This window comes from Phasianus colchicus, chromosome 1 (assembly GCF_987193195.1).
Source record: "Phasianus colchicus chromosome 1, bPhaCol1.hap1.1, whole genome shotgun sequence".
NCBI classification, from domain to species: Eukaryota; Metazoa; Chordata; class Aves; order Galliformes; family Phasianidae; genus Phasianus; species Phasianus colchicus.
The window spans coordinates 61,733,704-61,746,143 of NC_143436.1; the positions used below are offsets into that span (position 1 = coordinate 61,733,704).

Sequence of the window (12,440 nt, forward strand, 5' to 3'; positions counted from 1 at the left end):
TCAGGGTCTCTGCCTCTGTGAAATGGGAATAGTAATAGCTTTCTGCCTCCCGGGAGCAATGCACCAGGCTGAATGTCACAAAAAGGCTGACAGCAATGTCCTATGCGGTGCCTCCGCTCACAGTCCTCTCAGCTCTCACCCCGGCTAGTTTGAGCCTCCCAAATACCCGCATCTTTTTGTACTCACATGAGGAAATCACTTATCAGCCATTTCAGTGCAGCTAGAAAGGCATAAATTGGCTGGAGAACAAAAGAAGAAATGAGACACACTATAAGGACCTGGTCAGAGAGTGTACAGTTGTTATGCAGGACCCCACGTTTCAGACCAATTCCCTCCACTCTCAGAGCTCCTGAAGGTTGGAAATTCAAGGTCTGGGCATCACTGGAAAACACTCAAATACATCAGAAGCAGCAACTGCCTTGCTGCTAATAATATCTTCTCACCCCTCCCAGTCAGGGTCAGGGAGTTTATCACAAATGTGTGAAGGACTTTGAAGATGTAATTGCTTGATGATTTCTCTCCAGCATGGATGACCTTGAGAGCTCAGAGCAGGAGAGAAATACAGCTAAATGGGGCACCACCATTCTAGGAAGCTTTTATATTCCAACTGCAAGTGGTGTTTCTGGGACAAGCTACAGCATTGTCCAGGAGTTGGTGTTATCTGCTATTGATTAAGTTTAACTGTGATTTTGTGCAGCCTTTCCTCAAGATGGCATGACTTGTATTGTCTTCCATCTGTTCTGCTACAAATTGGAAATCCAGCATCATCCCAGGGCCAATTACTCTGCACAGGATCCTGCTGGTTCTTCACTTCAGGGTAAGTAACCATGTTTAAGCTTCATCTCTCCCTCTCCAACTTACACTCATGTCCTGGAACCCAAAACACGCAGCAGTCTTTGGACACAAGAGAATGTTTAATTACTGCTAATTGGCTTATCTTCAAGCAAGATATGTCAGCGAGTAGTAAAATGATTGGAGATTTGACTGTTTTTTTTCCCTTTGAACTATGTATATATATAAATGGACTTTTCTTTCTTCCTTTCTGAGGATTTTGCTAAGGGGACAAAGAGAGAGATGAAATTTGGAGGTTGATTCTTTTGTTCTCAATTCACCTTTTTTTGGCAGCTGATGTATTTTGACATTTTTTTCAGTTCTTGATCAAGCAAATATTTTCAGTACAATCACAATATTTTATCTATCCAGCTTCAGTATATCTATTAAAAAGGAATATTTTTTTGAAAATTATTTTACTAGAAAAAGAATGACAATGTTATGTCATTAGTTGTACTTCCAGCACACCACACTTTCAACAGTCAAATCATCGTATCAATAATAAATACATCTCTGTTTAGGGTTACTTTAGCTAGTTTGAATTGGACTGAGTATTGATTAACGACTTAGTTCTGCCTGGTCAAGGCTGCTAGAAAGGTAGAGAGGAATTGTGTTATCTGTTGTATCAGATTAAAAAGAGGTTGCAAACCTCTGATAGTTTATTCTCTGGGCTGTCGGCTCTTCTCAGCAGCTTTGACCCTTCTTTCTGTTACTCCCAACCCACTCACGCTTCCCTGAAAGGCTGACAACTTTGTCTCCCAGATGCTCTGTTCACTGTCAGGGCAACTCTCCCTTTGGGACTGCTGAGTGAAAACACGTCCTGTGAAAGCATTTCTGCTCATTTCAGCTGCAAGCTGGTATAGTCTGCTTCCTGCCCCCTCCCTGTTTCTTCCAATCGTCAGTAGGATCCTACATGCCAACAAAGAGTCAAATTAGAAACCACTGTCAGTGGCCATTACTGCCTCAGAAACTTGTCTCAGATGAGTCTGGACATTCCCAGCACTTGGAAGCAAATGGCTTTTAAGCTCTTCTGGGCAATGTACTACACCATATGTGCTACACCGCTTTGTTGGAGCTGCCCAAGGAGAAAGCCTCCACAGACAATCCCTGTGTGCAGTGGGATACGTACACTGAGCAGTGGCCGGGCACCACTGTGGTGGTGGTAGGGCACCTTGCACATTGCTTGGTAGTCATACATTGTCACCCTGTAATTAAAACAAAATAAGCAGATAGTGAAGAGCAAGCAACACAACCGACTATGGGCCACTCATGCCAGCCTATGCTACTTTGTCCAACCTGGGCCCCATTCTACAAAAAAGTTTCTGCATGGAAGAATTAAAGCAGTGGCCTGCTTAAATATGTCTTTGCTGTTAGGTCAGTGCTGGACTTTGAAAAAGGAGAAATACATGACTTGGATTAATGTAACTGGGTCAGTATGGGATGCAATGTATCCCTAATTACAGTGATGAGTAAAGCAGAATCTGAAGCTGGAGAATTATAATTGCATCTTCCATAAGTTCCTCTAGTTCCTGCTTTCATGTTGCTGAATATCTGAATTTTTTTCACATTTTGAAATGTGCTGGGAAAATGGAGAGAGGTGGCCAGAGAGATTTTATAAAAGATTTCATAAGAGAAGGAATGTTCTCAGACAAATGCAATGCCGCCTCTGGGACTTCTCATGCCATCTCTCATGGAAAGGCCTTCCAAGTGGTGGGAGAAAATGAAGTGCTTTCACCTCAAATGCCAGGGAGCATTTCCATAGTACTGTGCCCTGAAAAAGGCAGAGAGCAGCTGTTCTCTGGCAACACTAAGATTGGTGTTGTACATCTCAGTGCGTCAAGCCGTAGGAAGAACAGAGAGGAGGAGAAACACGCTGTGGGGTGACAATGGCTGAGCCTGTCAGGAGAGGATGTGGGCAGCTGAAGTTGCTCTGATAGCAAAGTAAGAGCCACAGATGCCTATTCAGGCATCCTGCACTGCTCAGTAGGACTGCTTGCAGAGCCTAACATGCTCTGCCCCATACATCAGCTGAGCAAGGATAAGCATGAAGCAGAAACCCCTGCTTACCGCCTGAACATGCCCATGTTCAGTAGCTGGGTCATTACTGAGCCATCCACTGCACCAAGAAATTTTCCAATCTGCAAGCAAAAGAAAGGGGAAAAAATGGCATAAGCTATCAAAAGTAAAAATTCCATGTCTAGAGTAAAATTTCTTTCCTGCTCCTGCTAACCTAGACTGTCTGGAGGTGCACTACACACCACACATGCCTGTAAGAAGGCAGCGCTGAGCTTTGTCCTTCAGCTGGTGAGGAGGATTTCCCCTACCACTAGCCTGGTCAACAGTCCCCAGATCTCACTGCCTTAAATCTCTGGATTAAATGTGGACTTTGTGGTCTTCTGGTCCCATTTATGTTTTGATGTCAACAACCTCAAATATCTCAACCCCAGACCTGAGAACTGCTGCTCTAGAGACTTAAAATAAGCAACAATTCTGGCTTTCTTGATTACTAAATCATGACAAATCCATTCAAAAAATGCTCAGAATCTGCCAAAAGTCCACTGCTTTGTTTGCAAGCAAGAAAGTAAAACACTCACAATAATACTGAAGAAATGTGCTGTCCTGTCTCTTCCTGACTCATGGAGTTTGACATAACAAGTAGCTCCCATCTACGATGGAGCCATCCATGCAGTCTTACTTTTCCTCCTACTTTTCCTTTGATAGGCCCCTAGTTATTTAGAAGGAACTAGTAGATGACAGATGACTTCATTTTTTTGAGTCAGGCATTTCCAAAAACAAACAAACAACTCTTAAATAGATTCTGTAAATAAATTTAACTAAGATCATATAGTAATCATCTACATGGTTATGGTAAGAATCTATCTTCCATACAAGCTTTAAAAGATGTTTCACTATACAAACGAGTATGTAACATCAACTCCCCTTTGAGCACTTGGATTTTAATCATCCCTCATGTCGCTGAAGGTGTCTGAGCATGAAATAGCTTTTCTCACTCCTTGCTGTGACAAGGGCAGAGGGTCACTGCAGGACCACAGATGAGGCTCCCCCAAGAGTCCCTCTGCCATGTTTGTCCTTATTACCAGCTCTGGGCAGGTTTCCACATGTCCTGGCGATTTCAGAGGTTCACAGCACAAAATATCACCTCTGATACCTTTTTTTTCTGTGATCTGGCTGTTGATAAGCTTCAGGCAGAGGTTACACGAGCCCAAAGGATCTCCACAGGGCAGGGTGTGGGATGGGACAGGGGGGCTTCAGAGCACCAAGTGAGCATCATTCAGCTAGCAAGGCTAAGAAACACAGACTAATGATTTAATGCTGCTGCTGTCTTGAATTCTCTTTGGAGTTTAAGAGCGTGGATGCTCATGGTTATGCTGGGAAACAAACACAGTAACTGGAACAAGATAAAGAAGAAATCTGGGAAGAAAAAGTTGCAGTGAACCCTCAAGGTCAGAGAAGATGACAGTTCAGCTGCTTGCCCAAATGTCTCTCGGAGGCATGTGGATGATGTTGCGTGCCCAGCGGGTAGTGATTAATGGAGCTAAGTCTAACTGGTGTCCCCCAGGGGTCAGTCCTGGGGCCTATCTTGTTTAATATCTTTATTGATGACCTAGATGAAGGGATTGAGTGTACTCTCAGTAAGTTTGCAGATGACACCAAGTTGGGAGGTAGTGTCAATCTGCCTGAGGGTAGGGAGGCTACCTATCCCTGGATAAACTGGATTGCTGGGCTGAGGTGAATGGGATGAGGTTCAACAAGGCCAAGTGTCAGGTCCTGTACTTTGGTCACAACAACCCCATGCAGTACTTCAGGCTTGGGGATGAGTGGCTGGATGATTGTGAAGAAGAAAAGGACCTGGGGGTGTTGGTTGATGCTCGGCTGGACATGAGCCAATAGTGTGCTCAGGTGGCCAGGCCATCTTGGCCTGCATTAGAAATAGTGTGGCCAGCTGGAGCAGGGAGGTGATCATCTCTCTGTATGCAGCACTGGTGAGGCCGCACCTTGAGTACTGTGTTCAGTTTTGGGCCCCTCACTACAAAAAAGATATTGAGGCCCTGGAGCGTGTCCAGAGAAGGGCAATGAAACTGGTGAGGGGTCTGGAGCACAAGTCCTATGAGGAGCGGCTGAGGGAGCTGGGATTGTTGAGTCTGGAGAAGAGGAGGCTCAGGGGAGACCTCATTGCACTCTGCGGCTTCCTGAAGGGAGGTTGTGGTGAAGAGGGGTTTGGCCTCTTCTCCCAGGCAACAAACAGGACCCAGGGAAATGGCTGCAAGTTGTACCAGAGGAGGTTTAGGTTAGATATAAGGAAGAACTTTTCTGAGAGTGGTCAGGCATAGAATGGCCTGTCCAGGAAGGTGGTGGAGTCGCCTTCCCTGGCAGTGTTCAAGAGGCATCTGGATGAGGAGCTGCGAGATTTGGTTTAGTGCTTGTAGTAGCAATGGTAATGGGAGGACGGTTGGACTAGATGATCTTGCAGGTCATTTACAACCTTGTGATTCTATGATTCTGTGTTTACCATTTACCCACTTTCACTATCCTGACATGTTTCTGCTAGTCAGGTCTTTCAGAGACAAGCTTTTTGAAAAACCTGTTTTTCATAAGATGCAGGACCCAGGTGGGTGATGCTGAAAATGAAGAGTAGACATGGTGCCAGTAAGGTGTAAATGTCTTTATCTATAGACAAGATTGAACTCAGTAAAGCACCTTTGAAAATGCCATGGGAGTCAGCAGACAAAACAGACCCACAGTGAACATACAGCAGGACTTGGCTTCTCAGAGTAGAAAGCCAATACTTCTTTGCAGTATTTTCCTTCTTTATTTTTCAAGTTTTCTTTGTTTTATTTTTGGCAAAACAAGTTGTTGAACAGGGACCTTCACTGAAATAGTCACTGTGCCAGGTAGGTCACTGTCCTGACAGAAAAGAGGCTGGTTTTTCCTTCCCTCTTTATATCTTTATATCCGTCTGTATCACCCCCCCCCCCCAGTGCTACCATGGTGCAGATTCACTTTGCTTTGTGACTCCCTGCAGCCCTCATTTTGGCTTCTTTGAAATTATTGTGTGCTGGATTCACAATCTCACTTTTTTCTTTGCCAGCCTATTACGAGCATGGTAACCAACATGAGTTCAGATGGAAAATTATGGGACACACAAATTTTTATTACCAAAATCCTGCTTTATTCCTCTTTTTTCTTTTCTGTGCCAGCTGCTTTGAGATGAGTGACCCTACCTCATGCTCCACTTTTAAACTACAACTTCTTGAACAGCCTCTTATGAGATACTCTGTTACAGGCTTTTTGAGAAACTGAAATACAGTCTGCCATTCATTCTCCCCTACTATTGTTTTGCCAGCACTTGCAAAGAACTATAGCTGCTAAGTTCTTTTATCATAGATGTATTGCTTGTCCCAGTCACATTCACAGGAGAAAAGGAAACAAAAGGATGACATGACCGGTTCCATCTTTATCATCACAAACTCCTGCCTTACCTGGGATGTGTTGTCCTCTCACCACGCAGCCAAGTGTCACCACAACCTGGCCACCCTTGTAACCCTTGTTAGGCTTCACTGGTGCTCAGTGAACACACCATGCACCCTCCCCTCCTTCTCTCATGTACTCTTACCTCTGGAGGTCTTTTGGAAACAAGGATAAAGCCATTATTATCAATGAGGAAGCAATTCAGAACCTGTGGAGATGAAAGAGAAGTGACATCAGAGACAGTGCTGTGCTGGCTTCCACAAGGTGAAGTGTGGGCTCAGCCCCAACACTGCCATGCCTTGCCCCATCACAAAGCTAACACAGGCTTTGGAGCACTGATGTCCCTCTGCTTCCCCTTTTTGAGGTATTCAGCTTGTGACAGAGATGCTGTCTTGCTATGGCTGTATGTAGGGCTAAAACAGTTTGAACCACTCTTAAAGAGATGATACATCCTGTAGGCATTGACAGAATATTTGGAGGGTATCCCTCTTCTACTGTTTTCCATCTCCAGAATTCATATTTTTATAACCACTCATTAAATAACTCTCTCCTCACCACTTAGTACCTGTGCTTCTTTTATTGTTTTTATTTTGCAAAGCAGGAAATGGAGGCATGGAGCTCCAAAAATCATGGTCCTAGATGAACATGGGAGGAGAACTGTGGTGATTCCACTCTCCAGGGCACAATATCTTATCCTCAATATGCCTGAGACATGCAGAGCAGTGGCATAAATGCAAAGAGAACAGTCCAGCACATGTCATACTGCTTGCCTCTCTCTCTGGCAGGCTGGTGACAGTGGTGGGACTGCCTTAGAAAGGATGGACTGGCTGGACACCACATGTCCCTGGTGGGCTCAGCTGGCACAGAATCATAGCATGGCCTAGCTTGGAACAAACCTTAAAGATTATCTAGTTCCAACCCCTTGCTGGGGGCAGGGCTGACATCTCACAATTGATGTCACTAGTAGGAGAACATCTAAGTTAAAAGAATATCTAAGCTGTCCTACCCTAGCTGTGCAACCTCTTGTGAGATGGCAGGCAGCACCTGATGTCTGGAGAAACAGAGACCTCCATGGCCATTGGTAGTTCCCACTGCAGATACAGAGAGGAAATCTGGGCAACTTACATCGTCCTGACAGCTGAGTGGACAGGCACCATCGAAGGCACTGCACTGGAAAGGAAAAGCAGGAATTACATCACGACATGATCTCATCTTCCAGCCTCCCCCTTGGGACTGCACAGGGTCTCCACACCAGCATCTCATGAAGCTCTGCAGGTCAGCTGGCATGTGGAACAAGACAAGAAGCACCCTCAGGCCGGTCAGTCCATGGCCATGTGCAGCCCTTGTGCTGTGCCTCCCCATTGAGCAACGTCCCCTTTGCTGTCCCAGCACATTCAGCAGAACTCTGTGCCCAGAGCAGAGCCAGGGCTGGTAAGGGAAGGGTCAGCAGCCAGCTCTGCTGTGCTAGCAGAGGCTGCTGTGCGCTGGCAAGGAAACAGCACGCATTTCAGCATCTGCTGGGAAATACATGGCATGGTATTTTAGATCAGGATTATTCTCAGGCGGGGGTTTTTTTGTTGTTGTTGCTGTTGGTTTCTTTATTCTGAGGACAGCTAATGATAAAATAGGATGTGAATGGTGGTTGTGTAGCCCCGGGCACCATCCATTTGTTTCATTTAGGATTTCTGTGTACCGGATTTGACATGTGTTTCACAACACTGAACCGGATGGGGACACGAGGGGTTAAGTGGCAAGTAACAAAGCCCTTCAGGTGCTTATTGATTCTGTAATTGTTCGGAGTTGGTGGTGGATGCCTATGTCTGTCTCTTTGTGTTATTTTTCAGCGCCATTCGTGCTAGCAGCTGAGAAAGGGAAGCTGACACGGCATTGCCATTTCTGTACATGGGGTCCCCTTCCTGCCAGAGGTCTTCCAGGGCCAGGGAAGGATGCTGACATATTGCAGCCTGCCTGCTCCCCCCTCCCCCACTGCCCTTTCTCTCTGCAAAGCCCTTATTATGCAGAAGCCCCAGCCTCTTTCTGGATGATTCTCAATACCAAGAAGCAAATTTCTAAGTATAACAAAGCCATTACTCTAAGATAGGATTTGTTTCTCATCCTGAGTTTAGCAGAACAAACTCTATTTCCAGGTTTCCATCCCTCTGCTTAGTTTCGAGGGAGTGTCAGTGATTGTCACATTGTTTGCAGTACAGCTCCAAGTGGCTCTCGGAGGCTGCGGGGAAGATGGCTTCACCCACAGATGCAAGCACAGCCTCACCACTGCCTTTATGCAGCACAGCAGAGAAATATGGCCATAAGGAACCAGCATGACCACCTGGGGGTCACACATGTGGGACACACAGGCTGGGGTCGTCTCCCCTGACTGCAGGCCCCAGAAAGTCATGACCCTCAGACCTAGTGCAGACCATGACCTCCATGCACTGGCACCCATATACCCAGCAATGCCAGCCAAGTGCCTACTTACATCGGTGTCGTTGGGCTGGAGGCAGCCGATGCAGCATGTCCAGGGCAGCGGGAGAGAGGAAACAGAGCTGTTAGTACTGCCCCTGCCAGGCTGCGGCCACAGGAAGCCCAGCAGGGTTTTTCCCTACAACTGTGGTGTGCAGGTGCTTGGCACGCAAGCCTCCTTTCAGCTTCTGTCATAAGCACCCCTGTTTTCAATTAACACTTGAAATGGGCTTGCACCCATGTTTGTGTTTGAGCCACCTGGGTATGGTCTGCAAGAGATGGGGTGCCTCTGCCTCCTGCTGCCCAGCCTCACGAGTACCCTCCCAGCCCTCTGTTTCCACAGCCCTCATCTTCTGCCTCTTCCCTGCTGACCACTAAGATCCATGTCCACTGTATGCCGCTCCAGCCCTGGGTCTGTCGTTCCCCCCCCCCAGTGGCAAAACCTGTGGGGAAAGCCTCTGGTGCTAGTAGGATGGTGTTTCCCCTCTCCTGCCCCTCAGAGGAGGACAGCTTCAGTAATTCCTCATGGTGCAGAAAGGGTTCAGAATTAGCACAACATTGAAAGTTTATCCCTGCAGCAAATCATTTGTATTTTGGCAAGCTCGTAGCATTTTGTTACGATCATCAAGATGATAAAAGAGGGCAGAACATTTTTTTTCCCCCATGTTCCTGAAATTTTAGATTTCCATGAGGTTTCTGAAAGGCAGGATGAGCAGAGACATATTTCCACAATTAAATGTCATATGCAGCAGAGCTAATGCTGGGCTGGGATGCTGACACCATCACCATAGTGTTTATGGAGCAGACCTGGGGCTCAGGCAGCATTAGTGCTGTCAGAGGATTAGGGAAACGTGTGACTTCCAACTAATCTACTTCCAAAATCTTTTAATATGAATTTCACTACAGCCCTTATGAAAATACCACCACTGTTCATGATGCACAGCAGCCTTGGCCCATCTGACCAAGAGCACTGCGTTGCCTGCACGCTCAGTGGTGCTCCTACCTGCTGCATGGCCATCCAGAACTTGCGTTGGAGTAACTCCAGCTTGATTTGCACGCCCACCGCTATGGGAATAGGAAAGGAGGAAAAGAGGAACGTGCGAGAGAGAGAAAGGTGAAGTTAGGAAATGAGTAGTAAACAGACTGCAGTTGAGAGTCAAGGCTTTAACAAGGTAGGGCTGAGGAGGACTCTGGCTGCTGCACTGAGGCACTGACACCTCCCTCATGCTGAACACTGCCGACCTACAAACTGAGAACACCACCACTGAAACAAAATCCCCCTAAAAGAAAACACAGAGAGAGCCTGTGCGCTTTCATCTCTGCCCTTTGTGGGTTTGTCCAGCTGGAATGGACTGCTCTGATCCTCCCTGTCTCATCTCCTCACAACCCAGTATCAATCAGCAAAAAGTAGGGCAGCGTGAGGAAGGGATGCGAACCTCCCCCTTCTCAGGAGGAAACAGCAGTGACTGAAATTGCTTTTAAGCCACCTCAAAAGCACAAAACCACTAATGCCCCTTGATGAGAACATGTGGGGTAGTATTGCATTGTTACCCCAGCCCAGCCCAGTGCGCACTCCAAGAAGTGTATGTGTTTCTTAATGAAGTGCACCCTAATTTCTCAGCTTAATTGCTCTTCTATTCCCAGCACCACGTTCCTGAAGCAAGGCACAGCCCCACACTGGAAGAAGCCAGGCAGGGTCTCCCTGACAGAACAACACAGCTGTTCTGATGCTGAGATCTGATGCTCTCATTCGGATGGGTGTGAATTAAAGCCAGAGACTCGCAGTGGTGATTTTCATGCAGCACGCACAAAGCCTGGCACCAGCAGGGGTCACAGCCATATCGTGGCAGCTCTGCCTTCTGTAGCAGTGTCAGAGCCCTTCCTGTCACAGTCCTACTGCTTGCAGAGCTTATGGAATTCCATTCATGTATATGCCCCTTACCCTGCTGCAGAACAGCTCTGACTGCCAGTGACTGGGGGAAAAGAATGATTTTGTACAGCTGCCCTAAGCCCTAAGTCCCACACTGCACAAACTAGACAAGACACAGCGCTCACTTGAGATTCCTCGTTCTCTTTCATAGCTTCTCAGGAAACAGCTATTCCCCTTATCACAGCAGATCACATCAGTGCCACTGAGCATTATCCAGGCCTTATAGCTTTTATGAGACTGAAAGAGGAGTTGACACCAACACAGCTAACCTTGCATGGCACAGACACACTGAGAGGCTCATTTTTTGCCAGTGGGAACATCTATCCCCAAAGTGTTCTTCTGAGGGACCTCCGCCCCTGGTTGCCATCCCTGCCTCTGCCCAGCAGGCAGGAGCAGCACATCCTGAGCCTGAGCTGCAGGGTCTGTCCCCTTCTAGATTTGCAGTCAGGTTTGCCTGTCTGCAAAGCACCCATCAAAGGAAGCCATGGCGGAAGGCCTGCCCCATGCTCCTGCCTTGTACCACCACTCCTCATCACCCCGGTTGGATGGACAGCTCAGCTGAGAGGGAGAGGACTGCAACAAGACTCTCTTCTCACACTGAAGTGTAGCTAAGGGCCCTTTTTGCTCTGGTTGCAGAGTGTGTGCTGCAGGAGTGGAAGATCCAAGGCCATGAAATTGCGAATGGCCTTGTGTGCTGCACAGCAACAGCCGTGAAGTCCTTGGAGGGACCGTGGCAAATCATTTTATTCCAACCAATGTACAAATAACTTGGGCGCCTCCAGTTTCCCAGCAATGAAACAAAACCCAGGGACAAGCCATGCTGCATGCTTGCATATCGAGCTGGTGCTACATCATGCTGAGGAGCTACCTAGCAGCAAGCAGCTTCCCACCTGCAGGCCCGGCCAGCACCCGCTGCTACCAGCTTCTTGGTTCAGTGCGGAGAGAACAGCCTCCCCTCCACCTGCTCCTTCCTTCACCGAGCATGTCTGCCTCATTAGCTCATCCTCTGCCGTCTCTCGTTCTGTCTGCCTTCTCCAGCCTGTCTCTTTGATTATCCATATGCTGCTCTCATAAGGAGCTTTTCTCAAGGTTTAATTCTCTGGCCTGCCGCGTCACAAAGAGGCGCCACAAAGAGTTGTGAGATTACATCCTGGGGACCGCTTATCAAGATGTACCTTGCCATTCAGAACCTGTTTTCATGGTGGCCGCTCTGATGCTTAAATAAAAACTGTGCTTCCAATGAAAGAATGTGCCTGGGCAGCCTTTATTTCCCACTGTATTCCCTGCTCCCTATCTCTGAAATATTCCCATTCTCCACTTCCAAGCCAGAAGAGGAGCTGCCCCATTAGGTCTGAGAAAATCCGCTAAAAAATTTATTTAAAAACTTTAAGACACATTGAAAATAGCAAAAAGCCAAAATCACACAGAAGTGGATCAGCAAAGCCTGGCAAACATTAGCTGCTGGAGCTCCCAACAAGAAGGGGTTGGCTTTGGCAGGATGGATGTGGGAGCACAGTGAGATGCCTGGGACAGGCAGGGGCTTGGGTTTTGGTCCCTCCCATGCCCCTTCACCAACAGGCATGGTGAGCAGGGGAAAGTACAACTTAGAATCATAGAATGAACCATAGAACAGCTTGTATTGGATGGGACCTTGAACCCATCCAGCCCCCTGCCATGGGCAGGGCTGCCACCCACTAGAAACAGAGTGCCATCCTGTCTGACC

At 47.3% G+C, this 12,440-nt stretch overlaps 1 protein-coding gene across 1 annotated transcript in view; it reads right to left on the reverse strand.

Moving 5' to 3' along the window:
• The window catches only part of CACNA2D4 (calcium voltage-gated channel auxiliary subunit alpha2delta 4), a 111,008-nt gene that overhangs the window by 7,495 nt on the left and 91,073 nt on the right, over window positions 1-12,440 (reverse strand). The window contains exons 27-33 of the mRNA XM_090145274.1: window positions 9,791-9,852; window positions 8,804-8,818; window positions 7,447-7,491; window positions 6,467-6,529; window positions 2,899-2,969; window positions 1,961-2,036; window positions 187-239 (exon numbers count right to left, since the gene is read on the reverse strand). Of these exons, the coding sequence (XP_090001400.1) occupies window positions 187-239; window positions 1,961-2,036; window positions 2,899-2,969; window positions 6,467-6,529; window positions 7,447-7,491; window positions 8,804-8,818; window positions 9,791-9,852 (385 nt within the window). The remainder of the gene's footprint in view (window positions 1-186; window positions 240-1,960; window positions 2,037-2,898; window positions 2,970-6,466; window positions 6,530-7,446; window positions 7,492-8,803; window positions 8,819-9,790; window positions 9,853-12,440) is intronic.